Here is a 24,780-nt window from a genome sequence, read left to right on the forward strand (position 1 = left end):
CCTGCTTTTTGCTTAAACAATAAATAACACAGATACTCTCCCTCCATCTCTCTCTGTGAGGACAGGATTTTGCTTACCTGGCCTTGTAACTTGCTCCACTGTTTGTATCAGCGAATGGGTTGTCAAGATCCCAGTCATTTTAATAATGGGAGTTGCAACAACATTGGATGCCCCAAGCAACATACTTCCTTCTAATGTGCTGAAGAAGTTGTGCCCTTGCAAGTTCACGTTGGGATCACCAGCTGAGAGGATGGATGCAGTTGTTGAGGCTGCTCTTGTGAGGCAGTGTTCTAGTTTCGCTGTTGGTCACAAGGTGGCTATGTTTCTGCGAAACTACTTCTTAAATCAGGACGGTACATTGACATCTTTTCTTAGGGCTTTGAAGGTTGGTAATTAAGTTGTTACATTTCCTCTCATGTTCTCTTGTCATCATGACTAAGGCCGCTGCTGATGTCAAAAAGTATATTTCAGATAGCCTGTGTCCAACATTTCTCCTCGGAGCCTTTAAGACTCATACTTGGTGGGTTGCTTGTTAAAGAAGACACCAAGGTTAGCATCTATGGAGTATCACTTTCCTCTGTGTCTACCATTTACAATGTTATACATTGATAGATAGCATTCAAGCAAGGTGCATAACTCATACCCATTTTATTCATATTCCTTTTCTGCCATCTCTTATTTAGATTTTTCATTTGATAGACGAAAGAGAAGGATTTTCCTTTTTGTACTCTACTGAACTGTAACAAAGTGGTCAATTGGTAATAGATCCCGTCATAATCCTGTTTTGGATTTGGATTCTGGAAGGAGACACAGAACATTTGGTTTATGTGTAGATGTAGTTTGTGCAATCAGATATGCACATGTTGGAATATCCATGAAAGCAACAATAATCAACTTGGTGATTATTGCTCCCTGCTTGCATTCTTTATTATATTTATTTTAATGCTATGCATTCATGATAAGTTTCTCCTACCTCCCTCAACCCAATGCCAATCAATGTTTTGCATATTTTTACTACGATGTAATTTGGCCATTGAAGGGATCTCAGAATGAGAAAGTGATCAAGTGTGCTTCCCAAGTTTTATGTCATGGAAGGTAATCATAAGATTCAAACATATTTAAACATTTTTAGTGAGGATGAGTTCAAAATGTGAACAAAAACGATAACATGCTAACAGCTGTTGGAAATTCTGTCACCAGGGATCAAATGGCTGAACAAACTGATATCAATATAGCTGGTTTAACAGAGTTGAAGAGATTGCAGATGCTCTGGAGCACTGTTGTTCTGGTGACTCCTTTTTTGTATTATATTTTTTTACAGATATTAATTATTAGTGGTTCAACATTCCTAAGCTTAACATTTTCCGGCTTATAAGCTTGAATGCAAATTTTGATATGTTTTCATGGGTTTTGATACCTGAACCTGAATTTTGGTAGTTAATGTCTGATGAGTGAAAGAACACAGTTTAGTGTTTATTTCTTCTTTTTATATTCTTAAGGCCTTATACCTTTCTTGTTTCATATCATCAAATTGGCTTTTCTGTATTTTGACACACAAGTGTTTTGCAGTGCTTATATGAAGCTGGGAAGTGCGACAAAGTTCAATTGCTAGATTTATTTTGCGAGGCACTTGATCCAGATGTTTACAACTCATTCGCTTCTGATAATGATAATCGCACTGGATTGGGAAAAAAATTTGTTACATCTTTGTCAAATGATCACTGTATGCTTGAACAACATTTGAGCTCCCGAAAGGGACGCCTTATTTGTCAGGTAGTTCGCAAAGTGAGGTAAGTAATGTGGACTAAAAAATTCAAATTTACTGAAGTAGGTCTCACATTGCACGCATGGTTTAGTTCTTATGTTTACTTTGCCTGAAATTGCTGAGAAGCATAGGTTTTTTAATTATTTTATTTATTTATTAATATTTATGCTTTTCTGTTTTATTCTTATTTAAGCACCATGCTACTTAGACTCAAATTAGATGAGTATCACTTTATCTGTTCTATGTTTTGCTAGATGTCATTCCAATTTTTAATTTTTTTATATTTTATTATATATGTCATTTATGTTCATCATTATACTGCAATTGGAAGTTTTTCATATCAGTTAAGTTTCATTTTTTTCTTCATCAGTAGTCTCTAGTTTCTGAACTGTCTAAACTTTGGAATTGACCAGGGATCTTCCCGCAGCATTGCTCTGTCAGTTGCTCAAAAGTTGGGAAGTTCTCACTGTCAATGTTCTTGAGGTATGACATTAGTTTCTTTGTCTTTTTAGTAGCTTTTGATATATTTGTGTATTGTGATGCTGTGCCTTTTGGAGAAAAGAAGAATAGTTTTCTGAACTGAAATTGTCACATAACTCAGCGCTTGTGTTTTGTGATCTCATTCTGCATGCTTTGTTGTGGCCTTTCTTTCTTCCTCTTCTTCTTTTAACTCTTGAATATCATAGTAGTGAATATATGCACAGAAGATGATTTGGAATTCATCTCTTCGTTTGCACATAACTCAAGGCAATCTCGATCTACTTTTGTTTATTAGTCAAATACTAGTCAAACAATTGAATGTCCACAAAAGATAATTTGGAATTTTGACACACATCATTTCATTTATCTTTTCCATAACTTTATGTTGTGCCTGAACAATTATGAAATCTGTTAATGAGAATATATATTCCTTAACATTTTTAAAAGTACTCAATGGTCTATGTGTGCCTTAGAGATGCTAAACATGTAAAGTACTCTGAGTTTCTTACAAATGCTATGCTTTGTTGTAATTTTGTCATCATAGTCTCCTTACCTCACGAGTCTCACCTAGCTATTACTATTACATGATTCAAGCAGTGATAGTGGTAGATTACTAAGTTAATTGAGTGACCATCAGTTATGTGCTTGAAATAGATTCATGGCATGATAAAGGAACTGCAGTCCTTATTGAAATTTGAGGAAGGAGGTTGCAAACCAGATTTGACTGACATATCCAAGTATCATCTCTTTCCCACTTCCGTTCCTTTTAAACTAGCATGTGAACTGCCCTATCTTATTTTTATTTTAAACCTCTATTCATGTGACAGGAGGCATATATCTCACAGTGGAAAAGCTGCTATATTAATTGATTGCATGGTTAGGTAATTCTTATTACTTTGCAATTGTCTTTTTCTAAAACTATTACCCTAAGCCCCAATGAACTGACCTAATTAATTTTGAATCGGAATTGGAGTAGGAATGGGCGAATGGGGCGAATGGTACTGAATTACTAATACGCCAGAATCGGAATGAAAACCAGTTTGATTACTAAAATGTGCGGAGAGCTGTTGGGTTAATGTGAATGGGTAAACTTGAAATTTAAAAAACGGTGTGTAAAAATAATAAATTTTGATTCCTTGTGTTTCCAGGAATAAAAATATTTCACCCCAAAGAGTCCGATTCTTCAAAATCACGAGTTATTCCTTATTCTGTGTGGGCCTCACTTATATTTTGATTCCAGATGTGAATTATTAAACATGAAGCATTGAGTCTATTGACTTCTCTCTTGGCAGTGATAAGGTTTAGGCAAACACATATGACTCCTTTGTGTAATATCATAATAAAGCAACTGAAATGTGCTTTCTTAATACCTGTTATCTGGATTGGTTTTATACCTTACTTTCCGGTTATTGAAAAGCATTCTGGGCTAATATCGTCCCTTCTATTTTATTTTTTAATGTCTTCATGACAGGTATTTCATGATGCCAATTGAGTGCATGCATCTTCATGAGATTTTCTGTTTTAGAAATGTTGAAAAACTTCAATCGGTAAGCATCACAATGGTTGCTCTGATTAATATACCTATAGCTGCAACTTGCTACTTATGATGAAATTCGTATAGGATTTTCATACTATCATATTTTCAGATATTGTTGTGATTTAAGCATTGAAATTCTTGGAAGTTTGATATGTAATGTTTTGACAGGTGATTTAGCTGATTAGCATGCCTGCCACTTATGAAACTTTTTAAACCTAATTTTGGAACTCTATAAATTAATTTCTTAACTTCTTACTTATTTCAGGCTTTAATAGGCGACTCGAGGAAGAGGATTCAAGTGGATCTTTTGGAGTTCCATAAAATCCTAAGATGCAGTTGCTGCAGTAAGATTGGCAACATTCCATTGTCTCCCATGCCTGATACCTCAATTGTGTGAGTATAATCATAGCCTGTCACCTTAAAACTGTTTGAAAAGCTATGAGAAACATTGATGCAAGCTATGGAAGCCATAGCTCAAGTTTGCACTGTACTTTCTGAAAAGTGATGCTAATTTTCAGATTCGTTATGTTTATATCCAACTACTTTGTAGTCTAGACATGTAGGGTCACTTTGTGATCATTGTCAAAGGCAAAATCAAATTTTCTACTGGTTTCATATCATTATGCATATTTGGTAAATCTTGAATTTTTTTTTTTCGTCTTTCGTCTGGGACTGAAAATATATTTTTTTAGGGAATTTTCTTTTCTGACAATGAATAACTTATTATCTCTAGGTAATAATTTGTTTGCATTGCCTTTTGGTATTGGATGACCAATAGGTCAAATCATACATTATGAGTAAGGGAATACAAGACAAATGTTTGAATCATAAGATCTATGGCTGATAAGTGTACATGTGTTGCGTTTTTAAATCATGGTGACTCAATTCGAGAGTAAGCGGGAATATACCAATGTGACTTTAAACATTGGACATGTGTTTCTTTAACTTGGTTGTTATTAGATGTTCATTTTATCTTGTAGGTATACCCTGGCTCAGGAGCATGGGGATCTTATCAACCTTCATGACTGGTTCCAGTCTTTCAAGACAATTGCTATTCAGCCCAAGAGGAAAGCGAAATGCAAGTTAAAGCAGTCCCCACTACCCAAAAAAAGAAAGGAAAGCAATGACTCTGAAAACAAGAGTGAAGCATCTATTCAGTATCCTTTTCGATTTTCATTCTTCCGAGTGCAGATTATCTTCACTTGTAGTGAGTTGATGCAGTCTCATTTGGCTTATTTATAGATGAATTATGCATTCAACGGCCTGACTTTAGACTAAAGAACTGACCTAATCAAAGATATTTATATTGCTAGACATAATCTCACTGTTTCTGTTGACCCTTTTTTACAGCTATGGAAGGATAAAATTACCAGTCACGAAACCAAATCCCAACTTCTCTCAATTATCATTTTCTGACCTTGTCACGCGTTGTGAGATGCAATAGTTCCCAGGGGTTGTCGATCACATATCTGCTTTGTTTTTATAGATGCATAGCATAGCATAGCATAGCATAGCATAGCATAGCATGCATTACTTGTTCCTGCATCAAGGATTATGTTCTGTTGTGTTTTTTCCCCATATTGAATGACTGCCAAAAATTTGAGTTGGATGTGTATCATAGTCCTTAACCTTGCTTTTCACAGAGCACGATTTTGCAGGGCAATTACAGAACTACAGATTACAGGCCTCATTCGGATGCCCAGCAAAAAACGTCGTGACTGTGTGCAGAGGGTGGCCTTTGGTCTCTGACAAGTTGTACAAGTTCAGTTTGGCTCTTAATTCCCACCCCCCCCCCCCCCCCCCCCTTCTCTCTCTCTCTCTCTCTCTCTCACTTGCATCGGCTTGGAAGTACTGTGTTTTAAACTAGTTATAAATAAATAAGATTCATAGTGAGTTTAACATTTGACACGGGGAAAAAAAAAAAAACTAACGAAAAATTTAATTTAATTTTTTTTAGTTTTAATGAAAAATGACAAGTGAATGGTATCAGGAAATGTAAAAATATGGTTTTTCGTTAAAAAGTGAACAGTGCCGGGAGTGTTTTGTTAAAACTCCAAAAAAAAAAAAAAAACTTAAATAATTTCAGATTTAAGAAGTTGAGATAAAACCACATTTGTTGGGGTTCGCATGTTGGGTTTCAAAGGATAGTTGAAAAGCTTAAAATCATGCATTTTGCCTTGAAGTTGCTTGGATCACACAAATATAATCAAGGGTGAAATGGGAATGTACTTTTAAATATTGTTGGTGGTTTCATTATCACAAATCATGATGATTCTCATCTTGTTGTTGCGGGTACAAAACAACTAACAACTTGAGCACTCTCATGGCTCAAGCTTTGGCCCTCAAAGTGGGCATCATTCAAGATAAGGATCCTAAGGATTTTGAAATTCTATCCGTTCATCGTACGCCGTGCAGTAAAAAATTATTAGATACTGTTTGTGTTTAATTTTAAATAAAATAATTAAAAATAATTTATGGCCGCACGATGAGCGAATAGGATGTAAGAATCTTTAGAATAATTTATGTTGGTGGATTTCATTTTTGTTTTCAATTGGAGTTATAGGTTGCGGCCCAGCTTCCATGGATGGTTTTTGGGCATTATTTTAACTTGACATCTTAAACAAATGAGGTTTAGTTATATTAATTATTATTAGACCCAGACTGCAAAATTCCTTCTGCATTCTTATTCAAAGGAAAAGATTTTTATTCTCTTCCGAGCTGAAATTTAGACGGGCAATTTGTAATTGCACTTTTACTTGATTTGGTATTTTGTAATAGTATGAATGTAACGGATAATTTTCAATTTTCATTGTATAACTGACAATCCAAGAAGACGCTTTGTAATTCTTGCAAAATTCAAGTTAACTAGATATGACATGACGTGGCTACTTCTGCCAATAGCTGTTGCATTTTTCTAGGGCATTCCTCCCAATCCCACATTCCTGCCTGCCGTGTTACCTTCTATGTTCGGAGAAATTAGTTTTAGTTATGACGGGAACACAAATGGTACATTACGTATTTTTATGTAAATGATGAAAAATTTTAATTTTTAAGTTATTAATCTTTTAACACACATATATCATCATTTTTATAAAAACATGTGGTGTGTCATCTCGTGTTACAGTATCATTGGAAAATCTCTCAATTATTTATGTGTTTCCAAATTTCAAACAGTTTAATCATATTGTAGAGGAAAAACAGAAGGAAAATTCTAGAGGCCATCTTTTGCCTTTAGAAGCGCTTCCAATTTGCAAACAGTCACTCCACCTCTCCACCATCCGTCCCTCGGCTCCCTCGACTCCAACTCTCAATCGTCTTCTCCTCCTCGACGACAGTGCTCACCGGCCTCACTTCACAGAAATCACCCAGCCTATTACCGCCGTCGCGACCAACACGACGGGCACCACCCATAAACCCGTCCTCCTCGACGACATCCCAGAGAACCCAGGTCCCAGAACCACGACGGCTCGATTCTCTCCTCTACGACAACACCACCGCCGTCGCGACCACCATCACCCCGTCACCGCCGTCGAGGACACTGCTACCAGCCATCATCCCTCTAAAATTTAGGTAATTTTGAATTAGGCTTTTGTTATTAATGTGAATTTCTGGTGTAGGGATTTCAGGGGTTTTAAATTAGAATTTGTAGATTGATGATTGATCTGTTGCCACCATTAATGTATTTCTGAAACTTTGGGAAAATACATGAACACAAAATAAGCTCAGCAGAGAGATCTTCAGGTTTTCTCGGCAAAGCCCTTTTCTTTAGATCATAGCATTGTGTTCTTTATTATTCGATTAGTCTACATGGCCCGTGTGTTGTTTCGAAAAGCACCCAACTACAAGTGATTATTAGACAGTGTGTCAACAGACTCAACACCATTGCATCTGACGTAATTTTTACCCCATTTATAGCTTTCGCCGGTACTTATGAAATTTGATACTACTTGGCCTAGTGGCACGTTGGAGTTTGCCTTTAGACCTTGAGTCTAATCTGCAGCTATATTGGACTTTGCCCGTAATAAAAAATAAAAAAATAAAAACCAAGTTTTCGTAGTTAACTTGACCCCATTTCATCACCCTTGGGGTAAATTCTAGGTGTGAGAGAAAATGACTGTAGTGATTTTTCATATTCTGTTTATATAAATACATGCTGTGGAATTGCTTCACTCATGATTGTACCTGACCTGTGACTTCGGTATATGAAAATCGGATTGCTGTGTTTTATATCAACTTATACTGCATCTCCAATGTTTTTTTTTCCCATGTATTAATATTGGATTCCTTCATTTTGATTATTAGGCAAAGATCCCTGATATTGAGAAGTATTAATATTGGATTCCTTCATTTTGATTATTAGGCAAAGATCCCTGATATTGAGAAGTGCTTAGACGTTGTTGCCACTTTGCAAGCCAAGAAGGGTACTGGTGAGGTTCCTTTTTTGTGATTCTCCACCCTTTGTAGTATGTGTAATACTATACTTGTTCTATTTCTATTTGTATTTGATGGATTTTCCCTAGTGATGTCCCATTTGCGAAGCATGTTTTCTCATAACACATTAACAACATTGAGTATGAAGCAAGTCTGGTACTTATAGCTCTCAGATATTTTGTATGTTGATCTGATCTTTAGATGTCTCGGATGTTATTTTGAATGTCTCGGATTTAATGTATCGAACGATGTTGGATGATGTAATGTTGTTATTTTGGATGTAATGTTAATCTATGGACTTGGATGTTGGACTTTGTAATGTTTGGATGTGTTGTGCAAACTATAAAATCTGTACTGTGAGTGAATCTGTGCGGCTGTGCTGCAGTAAAAATTTAGCTTTTTCTTTTTTTTTTTTCCAAAAAAAGGACCCGTGGACCTGGCCCGGACCGGCCTGTTTCGGTTAGGTCCGGTTCCTGCATTAAAATATGTTATACCCACCTGGCCCGGCCGTTTCTTTTAAACCCGGGTCCGGTCCCTTCAAAATTGGGCCCGGCCCGGCCCGTGCCCAGCCCTACTCACGAGCAGTGAAATTAACCACTTATTTGTTGATTTCTACATCCCGTCGTTTTAGTAATTCTAAGTTGTTCATGTGAAATTCTGTGGGCTTATTGTCAGTTCTCTGTTTCATTTGTCTTGGTTAGTATTCATGCATCAGTGATTGCAATTTTCTTGTCAAGATTGATTAACTTCTCTTTCCTGATTCAATTTACCTAAGATGGTGTCTTTCATACAGATAGCATGGAAATTTGGTATTTTCTTGACATAGGTCATTCTTGGATGATTCAGAATTTTTTCCTCCGACACCACTAGCTTTTAAAATGAAACCAAAAACAACTGCTGTGCCTAGAGCTCAGAGATCCAAATCTTTTCAGGGGGATGGACCTAATTGGGTTCTTATTGCTGGTGGTGCCTTGTTAAGTACATTGTCAATTCGTCTTGGTTACAAGCTGAAGCAAGCACTTGACACAAAGCCCCAGGAGAATGCTAGTAATGGTTCGAATATTTCTAATGTGTATAGCTTTTTCCTTACAGTGGCTCCTTCTACCTTTTAACATTGTTGTCAATTTCAGGAAGTGGAAAATCCTCTGACCAAAGAAAGTCTGCAGGTTGCCGTGTGCACTCAAACGTTTATTCCTTTACACAACAAAATGATGGAGGTTGCTTTAATTGCATGTCAGGTATGGAGTAGTAAATTCTTGGCTTTGGAATTTCTGAGGTTTAAACAAGTAGTTTCTGTTCAGGATTCAAAATTAGTTTTGGCCAGTGGTTGATTACACATTCATTTGCATGGTTCTCCTTTGGGTGTGAAAGCTTGTCTGATATATTGTGAGATACAACCATATTGAAAAAGAAGAGAATGAGAAACTCGGTGTTCAGTTTTTAATGCTACACCTTAATCTAACTGGGCTTTGTTGAGAGTAACAACAATTGGACTCTTTCTGAAGAGTGAGGCTGAAGAACTGTATGGAAAGTTTTGTTGTTAAACAGCAATCTGTATTTGGATTGATGCTAGTTGAGTTTCATTTGAATTGCGTTATGTTTGTTGCAATTTATTTTCAGTTATCCCATATTGCTTGATGAGCAGTAGCGTGATATATTATTTGACAGCCCATTATAATAATCTGGTTGTTTCATATATGTAATGGGTTTGAAATAGGAACTGAGGGCATGATGGAGATGAAGTGCCTGCCCAATGACCAGATGCTGACTGAATCTGATGGTGCCTTGCCTTTAGTCATGGTTCCGGCCCCTGGATTTAACAAGGACAATGGCATTGTCTGGGCATCTTCTCCGGATTGCCTTGAGTTGCCTCCAAAGCCATTCCTCCAGTATTCAAACTCCTCAGATTCTCCTTGTGTTTCAGAATCTGGGTCTGACATCTTCAGTAAGCGGGAAGTCATACAAAAACTGAGGCAACAACTGAAGAGAAGAGATGACATGATATTAGAGATGCAGGATCAGATTGTAGAGCTGCAGAGTTCACTGAACACGCAGCTGGCACATTCTACCAATCTACAGTCACAACTTGATTCAGCAAACAGGGACTTTTTTGATTCGGAGAGAGAAATCCAAAGGCTTAGGAAGGCAATCGCTGATCACTGTGTTGGACATGTGAGCCCCATTGACAGATCACCCCGGGTCACTATTTGGCAACCTGAAGAAAGAAATGGTCATGTGAATGGATTTCCTGAGGGGGAAAGCAACTTTGATGCAACCGAAAGAGGAAGAGGAGATGGAGAGAGGGTTGAGATGCTCAAGAGGGAAGTAGGAGAATTGAAGGAGGTGATAGAAGGAAAGGAATACTTGCTACAAAGCTACAAGGAGCAAAAAGCAGAGTTCTCACTGAAAATCAAAGAGTTACAGCAGAGACTGGATTCTCAACTCCCTAATATTTTGTAGGAAACATTTTGCTTTTGTGTATTCTTTTGCTTGTTCTGCTTGTTTTTGTGTATTCTTTTGTGGTGCTTGTTTTTGTGTATTCTTTTGCTTGTACGCATCAGCCCTACTTTTGTCTTCAAAGTAGGGCACTCGCTTACGACGGTACCGCTCTACTCACAACACACTTTTCCTTTCGTGAGAACCTCTTCCCACGCAACGTTTCATTGAATCAGGAACCGAATTGGCCATTGCCTTTGAAACAAAACCTCTCAAAACTAGGTTTTTGAAATTGTGTCTATATATAAACCGTAACATTTTGCGTGCTGAAGAACTTCATCGCTCAAAATGCATGGTTCGTTGCACAAAATGTATTATAAATGCACACTAAATGGGAACGGATAAAGGGTATTTGTCCGTTTCAATGAAACTTTGAGCGACTAATTTGTGGAAATTTTCGTCGCATAAACATTTGGTGGAAATTTTTTTTCTCGCTTTTTCTTGCGCGACAAACACTTGTGATTGTCGCGCGAAGTATTCTTATGTGACAAATATTTTCGTTGCATGAAGTTTTATTTTTCCTCTTATCCTGCCATTTTTGCGCGACCAATATATTTTTTTGTTGCGCAAGTGCGATGACGACGAGAAGAAGTACAAAGGGATACATTTGGCTCCCACTTTTGAGGTGCCTTGGATGAGCAGGCACCCAAATACTGGCGACTAGTAAGTTCTCAGCTTATTAATAATTGATTTTCTTCTAGTGTAGCCTGAAGTGTGAGGCTTTAAAGTCCAGTGGGCCAGAAAACAGGAAATGAAAAACATACATCTTACTAGAGAGCCGCCGAGGTTTTGGATTTTCCACCTGAAAGTGATCAGTGCCGGCGCCGTCTAACATGGCAGCCCTCTTCATCCTGAAGGCCGGCAGATTGGGTCGTTCACTATTTTCCAAAACTAAAAGATTTGTTCTTGGAGATGTAAAACCCCCACATTGTACTCTTCAAAGTCCGATACTCTGCAGACACTTGGCCTCAGAAATCTCAGAAACCCAATCCAATTTCACAGTCAATTACCTCATAAACTCATGTGGGTTGTCTCCGAAGGGTGCAATTTCAACATCTAAGCGGGTCAAGTTGCGATCCCCGGAAAGAGCAGACTCCGTCTTGGCCCTTCTCAGAAACCGTGGATTCTCTGCAACCCAGATCTCCAAGCTTGTGAGGTCGTGCCCACAGCTTCTCGTAACCAAACCGGAGAAAACCCTTTTGCCAAAGCTTGAGTTTTTCACTTCTCTTGGAGCTTCAAAAGATGACCTCGCAAAATTTCTCGCTTGCTCTCCTGCTGTTTTGGGTATGAGCTTGCAGGAACGGATAAAACCCACTTGCCATTTCCTTAGGAAACAGCTTTCTGAGAAGAAGCTCGTTGTTTTTTTGAAGAGAGGCGGCCCGCGGATTTTCTTGGAAGGCCATTCGAAGAATGTGGCGCCAAATATTGAGATTTTGAGAGAATCAGGTATGCCCCAATCATGTATTTCACTGTTGCTGGTTCATTATCCTAGCTCTTTAATGCGGAAGCCTGAGAATTTTGGCAAAGTTGTGGATGAGGTTAAGCAAATGGGATTTGATATGGAAAAAATTGTATCTGTTGCAGCAATAAAAGCATTGTGCAGTAGTAACAGTAAATCCATATGGAATCGTAATTCTGAAGTTTATAAAAGGTGGGGTTGGTCGGAGAATGATGTTCTCTCTGCTTTCAAGCGGTTCCCACAATGTATGACTATGTCGGAGAAGAAAGTAATGCAGGTAATGGAATTTCTAGTGAACAAAATGGAATGGCCGGCAGGAGTGATTAACAAATACCCAATCATAGTGGCTCTCAGTTTGGAGAAGCGAATAATCCCAAGGTGTTCGGTTGTTAAAGTTTTGATGGTGAAAGGATTTATAAAGGAAATTGAAAATGTGAGTTTATGTTCTGTAATGTGCCCTGCAGAGAAATGCTTCTTGGCGAAGTTTGTGGCCAGATATATAGATGAAGTACCTGCATTACTGAGTGTGTATCAAGGCAAAGTTGAAGTCCAGGATGCATGACATTGGTTGGTCAGGAGAGGTGAGATTGTAATAATTTTAGCCTCTCGATTGGTAGAAGCTAACATATCGATATTGCCTTCCTTATACCTAATATGCTATTGATATTCTATGGAAGTAAATTCAGTTGTCAGTCATGGCCAAAGAGAAATAACATTTGTTCATCTTCAACTCCTCTGACTAATCGCATTAGTTTTATATACATTCTTATCTGAAAACCAGCTTCAGGTTGACCTGCACTCCGAGGTGCATTGTTGGTTCTTAAATTTGGATTGTCTTCATGATTTCTTTTGTTAGAAAACACAAATTTACATGCTTCTTATGGGTTCGTTTTACCATATAGTTTAGTTTACTCTGTTACTAACTACCCTCTAGAAGCTAGCCTTTTTTTTAGTGGTCATGGCCTAGATCAGTATCATTGTGTCATTTTGATTCACTTGTGCTTGTTTCTTAGCATTTGCCTTTTATCAAAAAATAAATTGCAGTGGGTTGTGAGTGTTAATTGGGTTCTTCCGGGACACAAAATGCCAGCTTTGGTGGGATTTGTTATCAGGAGTCATTTGGCTTGTAATGATGGAACATTATGTAAGCTCCTTAGTTATGTGAAGGAGAATGTGATTCCGGAATCGTTGTATTCTTAGCATTTTATTCATGCTGTGAAGTTATGTCTTCTTTACAGTGAGTACCCATCCCAGTGCACCCGAATTGTTTGGTGATGGAATGAAAGTGGGATTTTGTTGCAAGTAATTAAATGGCTATTTAGGTTGAGATATGGTTGCTAGCCATCCTAGGTATAAATGTTGCTCATTTATGGCCAAGTTTCCTATGCCAGACAGATGAGGTGATTTAGAGCTTCTCTCCCTTTCTAGAGTGATGGTGAGAAGCGAGAGTGTCATAAGGGAGATCGGGTGGAGAGAGTATTTGGTAAGTTTCGATCTGGTTATAGGAAAGGCAGCCTACTCTTCTTACCGTTTATATAGGTCTTACATAGTGCTTGATCTTATTTTTCGTTCTATTGCTTGGTACCCTATGCCTGCCTTGTTTGCAATCAATAAATTGGTACTAACGGTTATAATCTCTTCCACAGATTCACTGGTGCAATTCTTCAAAGGTAATCAAAAACCCAAAACAGTCACAAAACAGCTCAAATTGCCCAGATGAAACTTTCTTCTTCTTTTATATCTTTAATTTATATTAGTCATGGTAATTGTGTTTGTTTTCGTAGAAACTGAGTGGAAAAATGAAAAGAAAAACAATCACTGTTTCCCCTTTTGTTTCATATCAGCTGTTGCCTTCGTGAGAAAATGTGACACTCCTCCCAAGCAAGGTATGTAATAAATCCACGTTTAAGCTACGAGTCTGATTCAAGAATGTATTGTCAATTTCTACAGCAGATTCTCATATTCGTCAACTATTCCGTTGAAATGCTTGTGCTTCACTTCCATTGTCTGCTTATAAATATTTACTCAGCAGTTTTTACTTGTGTTTATTAGTTTGAAGAAGAATTGTTGGTGTCTGGAAATCTTGCTTGCGTACGTTGTTCCATGGTTTAAAATATGTGAGCTGCTGTCGACATGGATTGGTGAACGCATATAACCGCTGACATGTCTTGATGCAAATCTTTTTGTCCGTAAGTTCGGCAGGCGAGGAACTCTTCACCTTGAATTTCCATCGGAGGTCCATCTGTTCTTACTGAGTACTTGTGGCTTGTACATTTAAGTTTTACATCGGGAGAGTTTTACTGGACGGGCGGTCCTGTTTTGTTAAGTGTTTCTATAGACTGCCTCTTTTAAGCCTGTTTCATTGTAATTTCTTTGTCTTGTGCTGGATGGGTTGTTTTTACGTTGTGCTGGCTTCAGTTTTTCTCCCACGTGCACATGAGTCGTGTGTATAGCTGCGCCTGACCCAGACATTAACGAGGGCGATGATACTGCAACTTAATATCAATGCCATGGTAGCGACGTTAATGCTCAATAGAAATTTCTGTGATATGTGTCGATATTTTGTATCAATACGTCAATATAATGTTATTAAGATGTCATTAATGTTTGATTATTATATTGTTGTTCACGTCAATCTCTCAAGTGATGCAAAGATCAAGTTACATGGCACAGATACATTAACATGTAGCGTCTCGTACCGTTAAAATAAGAACATATAAATAAAAATATGCACATCTTTATTTTATTAACCCAAAAGGTTACCGTAATCAAGGTTCTAAAAAACGATAGGCGCTAGTCAGGTAGCGTGTTGGGGTCTTGCTCCTAGGCAATTAGGCGGGCATCCAGGCAGACTAGACAAATTTAAGTAAATTTATTATATTTCGTATTAATGTGTTTGCGTATACTTGAGTATATATAACCTCATCATAAATCATAAAATAGAATGACATGTATATTATGAAGATTGAAAGATAATGAAAACATAGGAAACAAGTATATAATATGTGTTCATTTAAGTATTTAACAAGTTTCTTACAATTTATTGAAAAAAATAAAATGCAAAATTAAAGTTATCTATTTTTTATCGAAATGAGTCACGACCTAGACAGATACCTAGGTGAGTCTGAACAGGCTAGGCGGTTTAGGCATGCGCCAACAAGTCTAGGTGTCCTTTTTTAATTTTCAAACATCTAGGTATTAATCGGGATAATAATCAATCGCCTAGTATCTAAACGGAGCTTAACGGTGGTGGGCGAAGATTTTTAGAACAGTGACCGTAATTTTGATTGGCATCAGGAGCTACGTAACGGTTTAGTCACAAGGTTGTCAATGCGAAGCCCATGAAAAGCTCGTACTGCTTTCTCCCGAGAGAAATGCTAAAACCCTCTGGAGTCTGAACGGATGAGTCGCGGAGGTTTCGGACTTTCCACCTGAAATTGGACATCGCCGGGAACCTAACATGGTAAGCCTCTTCAACGTGAAGGCCGGCAGATTGGGTTATTCCCTATTTCCCAAAACTAAAAGATATGCTGTTGGGTTTGTGGATCTAAATCCCTCGCATTTTGATTCTTCTCTTCAAACCCTGATACTCTGCAGACTCCTGGCCTCAGAAATCTCAAAACCCCAACCCAATTGCACAGCCAATTACCTCGTAAACTCATGTGGGTTGTCTCCGGAAGGTGCAGTTTCAGCATCTGAGCGGGTCAAGTTGCGATCCCCGGAAAGATCAGACTCCGTCTTGGCCCTTCTCAGAAACCGTGGATTCTCTGCAACCCAGATCTCCAAGCTTGTGAGGTTGTGCCCACAACTTCTCGTAACCAATCCGGAGAAAACCCTTTTGCCAAAGCTTGAGTTTTTCACTTCTCTTGGAGCTTCAAAAGATGACCTTGCAAAAATTATCGCTTCCTCTCCTGCTGTTTTGAGTGTGAGCTTGCAGAAACGGATAAAACCCACCTGCCATTTCCTTATGAATCTGCTTCCTAAGAAGAACTTCGTTGTCTTTTTGAAGAACGGCGGCACGCGGATTTTATTGGAAGGCCATTCGAAGAATGTGGCGCCAAATATTGAGATTTTGGGAGAACTAGGTATGCCCCAATCATGTATTTCTCTGTTGTTAGCTCATTTTCCTAGCTCTTTAACACGAAATCCTGAGAATTTCGGCACGGTTGTGGATGAGGTTAAGCAAATGGGCTTTGATATGGAAAAATCAGTGTCTGTTTCTGCAATAAAAGCGTTGTGTAGTAGTAATAGTAAGTCCATATGGAGTCGTAATTGTGAAGCTTATAAGAGGTGGGGTTGGTCGGAGGATGATGTTCTCTCTGCGTTTAAGCGGTTCCCTCAATGTATGACTAAGTCGGAGAAGAAAATAATGCAGGTAATGGAATTCCTAGTGAACAAAATGGGATGGCCGGCAGGAGTGATTAACAAATACCCAGTCATTGTGGCTCTCAGTTTGGAGAAGCGAATAATCCCAAGGTGTTCGGTTGTTGAAGTTTTGATCTCGAAAGGATTGATAAAGGAAATTCAAAATGTGAATTTGTATTCTCTGTTGAACCCTGTGGAGAAATACTTCTTGAAGAGGTTTGTGGCCAGATATACAGATGAAGTACCTCAATTATTGAGTGTGTATCAAGGGAGAGTTAAAGTCGAGGATGTATGATGTTCGTAGGTCAAAAGAGGTTAGATATTGTTGATGTAGTATCGTAGATGCAGCGCTGCTCAGTGTCATTGGTAGCAGCTAGCTTTTGGCTCAGTGTATTTTTCTAGAAATGAATTCAATTGGTTGTCATGGATGAAGAAAGATGAAAAATCATTTTTCGTCTTCCCCTTACACTGCCTAGCTGATTTCGTTATACGTATACTCTCTTATTTGAAATTAACTTGAGATTGACCTGCTCTGCTCTCTGGTTGCGGCGCCTTCAACTATAGGATCGATGGTCCTTGACTTTGTTCATCTTGGAATTGCCTTCGGTAGATATGTTGCTTCTATTCAGTTTCAATTTAATCTATTTATAGATATGAAGGAATGAAAAAGCTTTTGTCTGATGTTTCAAATTTTAAGACGTGTAATATATCGGTGCTTGTCTGTGTCTCTGTCCTTGTTCTGCTCTGCTAATACTTGTTATCCACAAATAGCTAGTCTTGTTTGCAGTGACAATGGTTGGGTGGTTAATACCATTCTGCATTGTGACTCCCTTGTGTTAGCCTACTTTGCGAGACCATTAGGATCTCGTTATGCTGAATATTTCTAGTATTTAAACTGTCTCGTTCGCACTTTACCCTATGGGATCTCGTTATGCTCAATATTTCTCGTATCCAAACCATCTTGTTTGCACTGTTTACCCTATTTGTTTTGAAAGCTCTGGAGTCATATTTACGGTGAAGGTGTTTTCTTATTGCTCGGATTTGTTTTGAATGAAAGCTTCAAAATGATTCCGGAAGCCAGTGTTCTCCGAAGGTGAGTTATTCATAAGCTTTGACATTTCCATGGCCTGGCAGATGCATAAGTTCCGTATAACTTATGATGGAAAAGAATGCAACAATCCAGCAATATGCACACGAAATGGGCAACTTGGAAATGTGAAAAAATACTTGTAAGAATCCTGGTAGACAGTTAACTGTAAAGAGAGATGGAAACATACTCGGCATTTCATTGTCTGAAATTGGACTTCTAAGAAACAGATAAGTGCATCAGGAGGAAACGGAAGTGCAGAAATCATTTTCCACGACAAACGCTCCAAAGATGCTAGCGGAAATATAAGGACCAATCCATTTAACTCTTCTCATCATCTAAAGACTCTCAGTGAGTGATTCACACAAGTGAAGCCCCCGTCGATCATGAGATTATCCCCACTTATATACTTGGACTCGTCACTTGCCAAAAAGAGCACAGCATTAGCTACATCATCAACTGTCAGTTCCATTCCTTGCAAGTTGGCATTTTTCGATATAAAAGATCGGAAACCTGTCCAGGCATCTTCGGTTCTTGCATCCTCGTGCAGGTGAGCCAAAGCCAAATTCGTCGCAACTGCATAAGGAGAAACGCAGTTAACGCGTATCCCATGATTCCCAAGCTCAGCTGCAACGTTCTTGGTCAGCCCCAACACAGCATGCTTGGACCCTGTGTATGCATGTGGTCCAATGCCTCCTTGAACACTTGAAACACTGGAAAGAGAAACTATGCTGCCCTTTTTCTGCGGGATCATTGCCCTAGCTGCGTGCTTCATTCCGAGGAACACTCCCTTCACGTTAATATCAAACACTTTCTGAAACTCAGATAAGTCTGCATTGCGGATGTCTGGACAAGGCGAACCTGTCACCCCAGCGTTGTTGACTATGATATCCAGCTTGCCATATTTATCGACAGTGAAATCAACTGCACGGCTAACATCATCCTCTACCGTGACATCACAATGGAGATAACAAATGTTTGGATCTCCGTTGAGGGATTCGCACACTTGTAAGCCGAGGTTGTCCTGCACATCAACTAAACAAACTTTTGCGCCATGTTTGTGGAACAGGCGCACAATGCTTTCTCCAATGCCAGTGGCTCCGCCGGTCACCAGTGCCACTTTCCCTACTAACCTGAGGAGAAGGGAAAGAACTGAGCAGCCATTAGGGAAACCTATCCACATAACTTGGCCTTAAAATTGTACATAGTTTATTTATTTCTCACACGAAATTAAGATAAAATTTCAGTATTGTGAATTTGTGACGATATGAGAAAGCCAAGTTCAAAAAATTTTGCAACCCGTTTCAGATTCAGATGAATAAAAATTTCGAGATTTCAGTTGACCAAGAAACCTTGATCATTTTCAGGGGATTTTCAAGTATATGATATACACTAGAATGTTCAGTCGTTAAATCTTTAGTCGGGTATCCGATGACCAAGATCTAACGGCAAAAACCCGGGTGTATAAATCGTGTAGATGTGCTTTTAAAATGACTGAAAATGGTTTTAGAAAAAAAGTGTTTTGATTCAAAAAGCACTTAGGAAGCATTTAAGTACTTTCTTCAAATTTACTTGCATTTTTATTAAGAATTTATTCCTAAAACATTTTCACCAAAAAACTTTCATTCATTTGAAATGCTCATCCAAACAAGCTCTAATTTACTACCACATAATCTGAAGTTATGCCAAGAGTGAAGCAAACTGTAAAAACCGCAAAGGGAAACTAACACAATGATTTTCCGCCGTTAGATTCAAACCCCAGATCACGGATTCACATAAACAATATAAGCAAAGCTGTATTTGAAGTTGCAGATTTAACACCCAGAAAAAGCAATGAACAACAAAGCAGAAAACGCAGAAGTGGGTGGTGAGAAACGTACAGGAGAAAGAGAGGTAAGAGTTTGTTACCTCTGGAAGCTTGGAAGCGAACCCGCTTGTTCAGTCATGGTGGTGGACAGAGCCTCACCTCTCTCTTCTTCTTCTCTCTTTTTGTCTGAATATATTCCTTTCTCTCCTCTCTGCTTTTCTACCTACTTCACTTCTTCCTAAACCTTTGTCAAGTTTACTTTTTCTTGGCTGATTCCCATTTTATTAAAAAAAATAGTGATTAGCCGTGGAATCTATTTCAAACTTTAACGATTCAAATTGTTTATTTTATAAATTTTGATTTATAGATCATTTTTACAAAAAATTAGTTTAATTCGAAATCATTTGTCTATTTAATTATCACGATGAAATTTCAATGTTTTTTTTAGAGCAAAATGTTCATCAATTTATTTGAACTCAATTTGATGCCTCAAATATTTTTTATTTGGTTAATATTTTGTAAGCATGATTTATGAGGTTCAACTTGAAAAATAGACGATTCGAATCGTAAAAATTCGATATATGGACCTTACAATTAATTCTCATTTATAAATACTAAAAATAAATAAAATAAAATAAACAACTAATGAAAAGAGTTTAAAAACTTTAAGGTTTAACAATTAGGATAAAATAAAGGGTAAAGTGAATAGTATCATGATTGACTTTTTAGTATAAAAATATGATTTTTCGTTAAAGTAAACAGTATCATAAGCTTTTCGTTAAAATTACCTTATGAAAAATGGGAACCCTCCCTTAAAAGCCTCCTATAAGTATTTAAAAATACATCAGACTAGAAGGACATATGATTGATATTTAAAAAATTTCACCCAAATCACACATGGGTTTGTTTGAGAGCAATACTTCACATGAAAGTCGATTTTTCATAGCTGAAGCATGAAATAAAATTATTTTCAAACTTTATATCTCATTTCCAAGATCTTTGATTTCGAGATATGTGCATTTCTAATTTCACGTTCTTGATGTTGTATGGTGGGTTCCTATAATTTTTTCTCATCGATCCACTGTATTATTGAGGGTTTAGAACATTACAATGTGATAGAATGTTTACAACGTGACAAAATCAAAGCCCTTATCCACAATATAATCACTTTTCAAGGATATTTTGCGAAACCTGAATTTGTGTTAAGTGCTTATTTTTTTATAGCGCTTAAGACAAATTTCAAGAATTTAAGCAACTATACGTGTTGAAACTAGTTGGGATTGGTATCTCCAATGGTTGTTTATGATCATCCTCTCTTCAAATGAAGAAACAATTAGTTTAGGGTTTAGGGTTTAGAGTAGGCGGAATGAAGACTACAGGAGCAGGTGCATCATCTTCTAGTGGTGAGGGTTGCGTGATGAAGGTGGACCAGGACAATCGACCACTAGTGGGCAACTGCATTAGGCAAGTGGAGCCATCAACTCCAATGCAGTCAGCGTTCGAAAGAGATGGTCGAGGAGGAGAGGTGATGGAAGAAGACTGTTTTGAAATAGTCAGGGGATTAATATGGTTGCTAGCAAGGGTAGCTGATATTTTCAACTGTGATGGTCCCGACATGTTGAGGAGAGATTATTTAATGTATCTAAAATGGAGAGCGATACATCATATACTATTATATTTCATAATGAAGTTAATGAATTGGGTTCATTCGACATGTCCTATCATCAAAATATACAAGTCATTGAGAAAAAACATGTGTTGTAATAAAAGTTCAAGAGACAAATAATCTTGTGTTGGCAAACCACATAGCCCCCAACACTCGGTGGGTTTTGATGAGATGCGATGTGATTGGGGGATGGAAAAAAGTGATATTAGATATACATCAATTTGAAGTGATTATGCCAACAATCTGAGGGTGTACATACGTCAAAAGAAGGAAGGGGAGTCATAACTAGGGGCCTTTCCTAGGGATGAGGATGGTCATTCGCATTGTGGGGATTTTAGGGATTCCTATATTCAAGTCGTTCATCGTACATTGTGTAAATAGTTTTCGTCAAATACTATTTGTATTTAATTTTAAATAAAAAAATCAAATAATTTCTAACCGCATGATACACGATGAATTACTAAAATGTAGGAATCCTATTGGATCCAATTCCCTTTCCTAGGCAAGCGTTGGAACAAAAATTCAGCATCACCGTGAATACTTGAATTGTGTGAATTAACCATCTACAAACAAGAACAAGCAACCGTAATTAATTTAAAGTACTGGTGTGTTACTGGTTTAAGCTTTCGACGATTATGTTAGTATAAATATTTTAGAATTCAAGACTAGAAAGCAGAGTATGCATCATGAAAGCATTATACTAGTCCCAAGAGAGTTATACATACATATATATATATATATATATATATATATATATATAATTCAAATTAAACTAGAAGAATCCTAAAATATATCTAGCATAAGATATTGGAATATAAGATATCTAGCATCCTTGGATATAAATACAACTAATCGAGATATTTAAGTTCAGTTCCGTTTCAACATTCACCTATTTTTCTTCCCTTCGTACAATTTTGTTGCTAAGTGTCCCTGTAGTCGATAAGTTTAGACGTGAAGATAAATTTACAAACTCGATTGGATCTCGTTAGCTCAATAATTCTCGTATCCAAACCGTCTTGTTTGCACTGTTTACCCTATTTGTTTTGAAGGCTCTGGAGTCATATTTACGGTGAAGGTGTTTTCTTATTGCTCGGATTTGTTTTGAATGAAAGCTTCAAAATGATTCCGGAAGCCAGTCTTCTCCGAAGGTGGGTTCTTCATAAGCTTTGACATTTCCATGGCCTGGCAGATGCATGAGTTCCATATAACTTATGATGGAAAAGAATGCAACAATCCAGCAATATGCACACGAAATGGTTAACTTGGAAATGTGAAAAAGTACTTGTAAGAAGCCTGGTAGACTGTTAACTGTAAAGAGAGATGGAAACATACTCGGCATTTCATTATCTGAAATTGGACTTCTATGAAACAGATAAGTGCATCAGGAGGAAACGGAAGTGCGGAAATCATTTTCCACGACAAACGCTCCAAAGATGCTAGCGGAAATATAAGGACCAATCCATTTAACTCTTCTCATCATCTAAAGACTCTCAGTGAGTGATTCACACAAGTGAAGCCCCCATCGATCATGAGATTATCCCCACTTATATACTTGGACTCGTCACTTGCCAAAAAGAGCACAGCATTAGCTACATCATCAACTGTCAGTTCCACTCGTTGCAAGTTGGCATTTTTTGATATAAAAGATCGGAAACCTGTCCAGGCATCTTCGGTTCTCTCATCCTCAGGCAGGTGAGCCAAAGCCAAATTAGTCGCAACTGCATAAGGAGAAACGCAGTTAACGCGTATCCCATGATTCCCAAGCTCAGCTGCAACGTTCTTGGTCAGCCCCAACACAGCATGCTTGGACCCTGTGTATGCATGTGGTCCAATGCCTCCTTGAACACTTGAAACACTGGAAAGAGAAACTATGCTGCCCTTTTTCTGCGGGATCATTGCCCTAGCTGCGTGCTTCATTCCGAGGAACACTCCCTTCACGTTAATATCAAACACTTTCTGAAACTCAGATAAGTCTGCATTGCGGATGTCTGGACAAGGCGAACCTGTCACCCCAGCGTTGTTGACTATGATATCCAGCTTGCCATATTTATCGACAGTGAAATCAACTGCGCGGCTAACATCATCCTCTACCGTGACATCACAATGGAGATAACAAATGTTTGGATCTCCGTTGAGGGATTCGCACACTTGTAAGCCGAGGTTGTCCTGCACATCAACTAAACAAACTTTTGCGCCATGTTTGTGGAACAGGCGCACAATGCTTTCTCCAATGCCAGTGGCTCCGCCGGTCACCAGTGCCACTTTCCCTACTAACCTGAGGAGAAGGGAAAGAACTGAGCATCCATTAGGGAAACCTATCCACATAACATGGCCTTAAAATTGTACATATTTTATTTATTTCTCACACGAAATTAAGACAAAATTTTAGTATTGTGAATTTGTGACAATATGAGAAAGCCACGTTCAAAAAATTTAGCAACCGGTTTCAGATTCAGATGAATAAAAATTTCGAGATTTCAGTTGACCAAGAAACCTTGATCATTTTCAGGGGATTTTCAAGTATATGATATACACCAGAATGTTGGGTCGTTAAATCTTTAGTCGGGTATCCGATGACCAAGATCTAACGGCAAAAACCCAGGTGTATAAATCGTTTAGACGTACTTTTAAAATGACTAAAATGCTTTTGCTAAAAATATTTTTGAAATAAATTCTTAATAAAAATACAAGTAAATTTGAAAAAATCACTTAAATACTTCCTGGAAGAAAGCATGATGCTTCGCTTTTCGAACCAAAAAACATATTCACTACTACATAATCTGAAGGTATGCCAAGAGTGAAGCAAACTGTAAAAACCACAAAGGGAAACTAACACAAATGATTTTCCGCCGTTGGATTCAAACCCCAGATCACAGATTCACATGAACAATATAAGCAAAGCTGTATTTATAGTTGCAGATTTAACACCCAGAAAAAGCAATGAACAACAAAGCAGAAAACGCAGAAGTGGGTGGTGAGAAACGTATAGGAGAAAGAGAGGTAAGAGTTTATTACCTCTGGAAGCTTGGAAGTGAACCCGCTTGTTCAGTCATGGTGATGGACAAAGCCTGACCTCTCTCTTTTTCTCTCTCTTGTTTGTTTGAATATATTCCTTTCTCTCCTCTCTGCTTTTCTACCTACTACACTTTCCTAAACCTTTGTCAAGTTTGCCATTTCTTTTCTTGGGTGATCCCCATTTTATTAAAAAAATTGAGATTAGGTGCGGAGGATCTGGCTATTCGGGTCTTCCACTTCCTATACATTCTTATCTCTTCTTATTTTGTGTGATTATGATTAAGCCACGTTAATATTTTATATTAATTTTTTTTATAAAGATAATAAGATAAAAAATAATATTAATATAAAATATTGATGTGACTTAACTGTAACAGTACAAATAGGATGAGAGGATGGAAGTGTATGGAAAGTGGGAGGGCAGAGAAGCCAGGTCCAGTTGTGGAACCTTTTTCATATTTAACTTCAACGATTCAAATTGTTTATTTTGTAAGTTTCAATTTATAAATTATTTTTGTAAAGATTTAATTCAATTCGAAATTATTTTCTATTCAATTATCATGATGAAATTTCAATATTTTTCTTAGAATAAAATGTTAGTCAATTTCTTTGAACTCAATTTGCTACCTCAAATATTTTCGATTTGGCTAATATTTTGTAAGCATGATTTAT

At 37.7% G+C, this 24,780-nt stretch overlaps 6 protein-coding genes across 28 annotated transcripts in view; 4 read left to right on the forward strand and 2 right to left on the reverse strand.

Annotated features, from left to right (window-relative positions):
• Positions 1 to 5,683, forward strand: part of ORC3 (origin recognition complex subunit 3) — a 68,258-nt gene extending 62,575 nt beyond the window's left edge. For 3 of the 5 annotated variants that reach the window (XM_088697464.1, XM_068474535.2, XM_088697465.1), the window contains 13 exons: positions 112 to 385; positions 472 to 549; positions 1,040 to 1,095; positions 1,201 to 1,288; positions 1,570 to 1,790; positions 2,179 to 2,248; positions 2,900 to 2,982; positions 3,073 to 3,126; positions 3,717 to 3,792; positions 4,048 to 4,175; positions 4,763 to 4,939; positions 5,426 to 5,573; positions 5,610 to 5,683. In XM_088697464.1, the coding sequence (XP_088553590.1) occupies positions 112 to 385; positions 472 to 549; positions 1,040 to 1,095; positions 1,201 to 1,288; positions 1,570 to 1,790; positions 2,179 to 2,248; positions 2,900 to 2,982; positions 3,073 to 3,126; positions 3,717 to 3,792; positions 4,048 to 4,175; positions 4,763 to 4,939; positions 5,426 to 5,531 (1,411 nt within the window). In that variant the 3' untranslated portion in view covers positions 5,532 to 5,573; positions 5,610 to 5,683. Of the gene's footprint in view, positions 1 to 111; positions 386 to 471; positions 550 to 1,039; positions 1,096 to 1,200; positions 1,289 to 1,569; positions 1,791 to 2,178; positions 2,249 to 2,899; positions 2,983 to 3,072; positions 3,127 to 3,716; positions 3,793 to 4,047; positions 4,176 to 4,762; positions 4,990 to 5,132; positions 5,274 to 5,425; positions 5,574 to 5,609 lie in introns of those variants that run through there. The other 2 variants (XM_068474536.2, XM_088697466.1) reach the window with 2 other exon arrangements.
• Positions 5,684 to 6,912: 1,229 nt separating this feature from the next.
• On the forward strand, positions 6,913 to 10,846 carry LOC137735149 (uncharacterized). Of its 9 annotated transcripts, none has more exons than XM_068474539.2 (5): positions 6,913 to 7,352; positions 8,143 to 8,209; positions 9,007 to 9,266; positions 9,344 to 9,451; positions 9,931 to 10,846. In XM_068474539.2, the coding sequence occupies exons 3-5, from the start codon at positions 9,092 to 9,094 to the stop codon at positions 10,671 to 10,673; spliced, it is 1,026 nt and encodes a 341-aa protein (XP_068330640.2). In that variant the 5' UTR covers positions 6,913 to 7,352; positions 8,143 to 8,209; positions 9,007 to 9,091; the 3' UTR covers positions 10,674 to 10,846. The 9 variants fall into 9 exon arrangements, with proteins under 9 accessions (XP_068330640.2, XP_068330642.2, XP_088554000.1 ...); XM_068474541.2 differs by having other exon boundaries at positions 6,941 to 7,352; positions 9,007 to 9,260; XM_088697874.1 differs by having other exon boundaries at positions 6,962 to 7,352; positions 9,380 to 9,451.
• A 446-nt stretch (positions 10,847 to 11,292) lies between these two features.
• On the forward strand, positions 11,293 to 14,785 carry LOC137735148 (transcription termination factor MTERF15, mitochondrial-like). 11 transcript variants are annotated; one of them, XR_015964430.1, is made up of 6 exons: positions 11,342 to 12,155; positions 12,294 to 12,546; positions 12,633 to 12,749; positions 13,815 to 13,838; positions 13,953 to 14,054; positions 14,221 to 14,785. XR_015964430.1 is itself a non-coding variant. In XM_088697361.1 (3 exons), the coding sequence occupies exon 1, from the start codon at positions 11,543 to 11,545 to the stop codon at positions 12,728 to 12,730; it is 1,188 nt and encodes a 395-aa protein (XP_088553487.1). In that variant the 5' UTR covers positions 11,421 to 11,542; the 3' UTR covers positions 12,731 to 12,749; positions 13,815 to 13,838; positions 14,221 to 14,349. The 11 variants fall into 11 exon arrangements, 1 of the variants encoding a protein (XP_088553487.1); XR_015964426.1 differs by having other exon boundaries at positions 11,421 to 12,546; positions 14,013 to 14,054; XR_015964425.1 differs by having other exon boundaries at positions 11,421 to 12,155; positions 12,294 to 12,749; positions 14,013 to 14,054.
• A 671-nt stretch (positions 14,786 to 15,456) lies between these two features.
• Positions 15,457 to 18,971, forward strand: LOC137735147 (transcription termination factor MTERF15, mitochondrial). Its single transcript, XM_068474537.2, has one exon. It carries the CDS (start codon positions 15,629 to 15,631, stop codon positions 16,826 to 16,828), a length of 1,200 nt encoding a protein of 399 aa, XP_068330638.2. The 5' UTR covers positions 15,457 to 15,628; the 3' UTR covers positions 16,829 to 18,971.
• LOC137735151 ((+)-borneol dehydrogenase 2-like) lies at positions 17,761 to 19,690 on the reverse strand. Its single transcript, XM_068474543.2, has 2 exons — positions 19,529 to 19,690; positions 17,761 to 18,753 (listed from the first exon to the last, which is right to left on the reverse strand). The coding sequence occupies exons 1-2, from the start codon at positions 19,564 to 19,566 to the stop codon at positions 17,955 to 17,957; spliced, it is 837 nt and encodes a 278-aa protein (XP_068330644.2). The 5' UTR covers positions 19,567 to 19,690; the 3' UTR covers positions 17,761 to 17,954.
• A 2,714-nt stretch (positions 19,691 to 22,404) lies between these two features.
• LOC137735150 ((+)-borneol dehydrogenase 2) lies at positions 22,405 to 24,360 on the reverse strand. The gene is made up of 2 exons (XM_068474542.2): positions 24,109 to 24,360; positions 22,405 to 23,368 (listed from the first exon to the last, which is right to left on the reverse strand). Exons 1-2 carry the CDS (start codon positions 24,144 to 24,146, stop codon positions 22,570 to 22,572), a joined length of 837 nt encoding a protein of 278 aa, XP_068330643.2. The 5' UTR covers positions 24,147 to 24,360; the 3' UTR covers positions 22,405 to 22,569.
• Between the last annotated feature and the right edge of the window lie 420 nt (positions 24,361 to 24,780).

The sequence above is a fragment of the Pyrus communis genome, chromosome 7 (genome assembly GCF_041283825.1).
Source record: "Pyrus communis isolate YQ-2024b chromosome 7, ASM4128382v1, whole genome shotgun sequence".
NCBI classification, from domain to species: Eukaryota; Viridiplantae; Streptophyta; class Magnoliopsida; order Rosales; family Rosaceae; genus Pyrus; species Pyrus communis.

Excerpts from the sequence above, each read along its gene's own strand:
- LOC137735149 (XM_068474539.2), top strand. The coding sequence starts at position 9,092 with ATGAAACCAAAAACAACTGCTGTGCCTAGAGCTCAGAGATCCAAATCT. Across the intron at positions 9,267-9,343 it reads CCAGGAGAATGCTAGTAATG|GAAGTGGAAAATCCTCTGAC; the intron begins GTTCGAATATTT and ends TGTCAATTTCAG. Across the intron at positions 9,452-9,930 it reads TTGCTTTAATTGCATGTCAG|GAACTGAGGGCATGATGGAG; the intron begins GTATGGAGTAGT and ends GGTTTGAAATAG.
- LOC137735148 (XM_088697361.1), top strand. The coding sequence starts at position 11,543 with ATGGCAGCCCTCTTCATCCTGAAGGCCGGCAGATTGGGTCGTTCACTA.
- LOC137735147 (XM_068474537.2), top strand. The coding sequence starts at position 15,629 with ATGGTAAGCCTCTTCAACGTGAAGGCCGGCAGATTGGGTTATTCCCTA.
- LOC137735151 (XM_068474543.2), bottom strand. The coding sequence starts at position 19,566 with ATGACTGAACAAGCGGGTTCGCTTCCAAGCTTCCAGAG. Across the intron at positions 18,754-19,528 it reads TCGCTTCCAAGCTTCCAGAG|GTTAGTAGGGAAAGTGGCAC; the intron begins GTAACAAACTCT and ends CCTTCTCCTCAG.
- LOC137735150 (XM_068474542.2), bottom strand. The coding sequence starts at position 24,146 with ATGACTGAACAAGCGGGTTCACTTCCAAGCTTCCAGAG. Across the intron at positions 23,369-24,108 it reads TCACTTCCAAGCTTCCAGAG|GTTAGTAGGGAAAGTGGCAC; the intron begins GTAATAAACTCT and ends CCTTCTCCTCAG.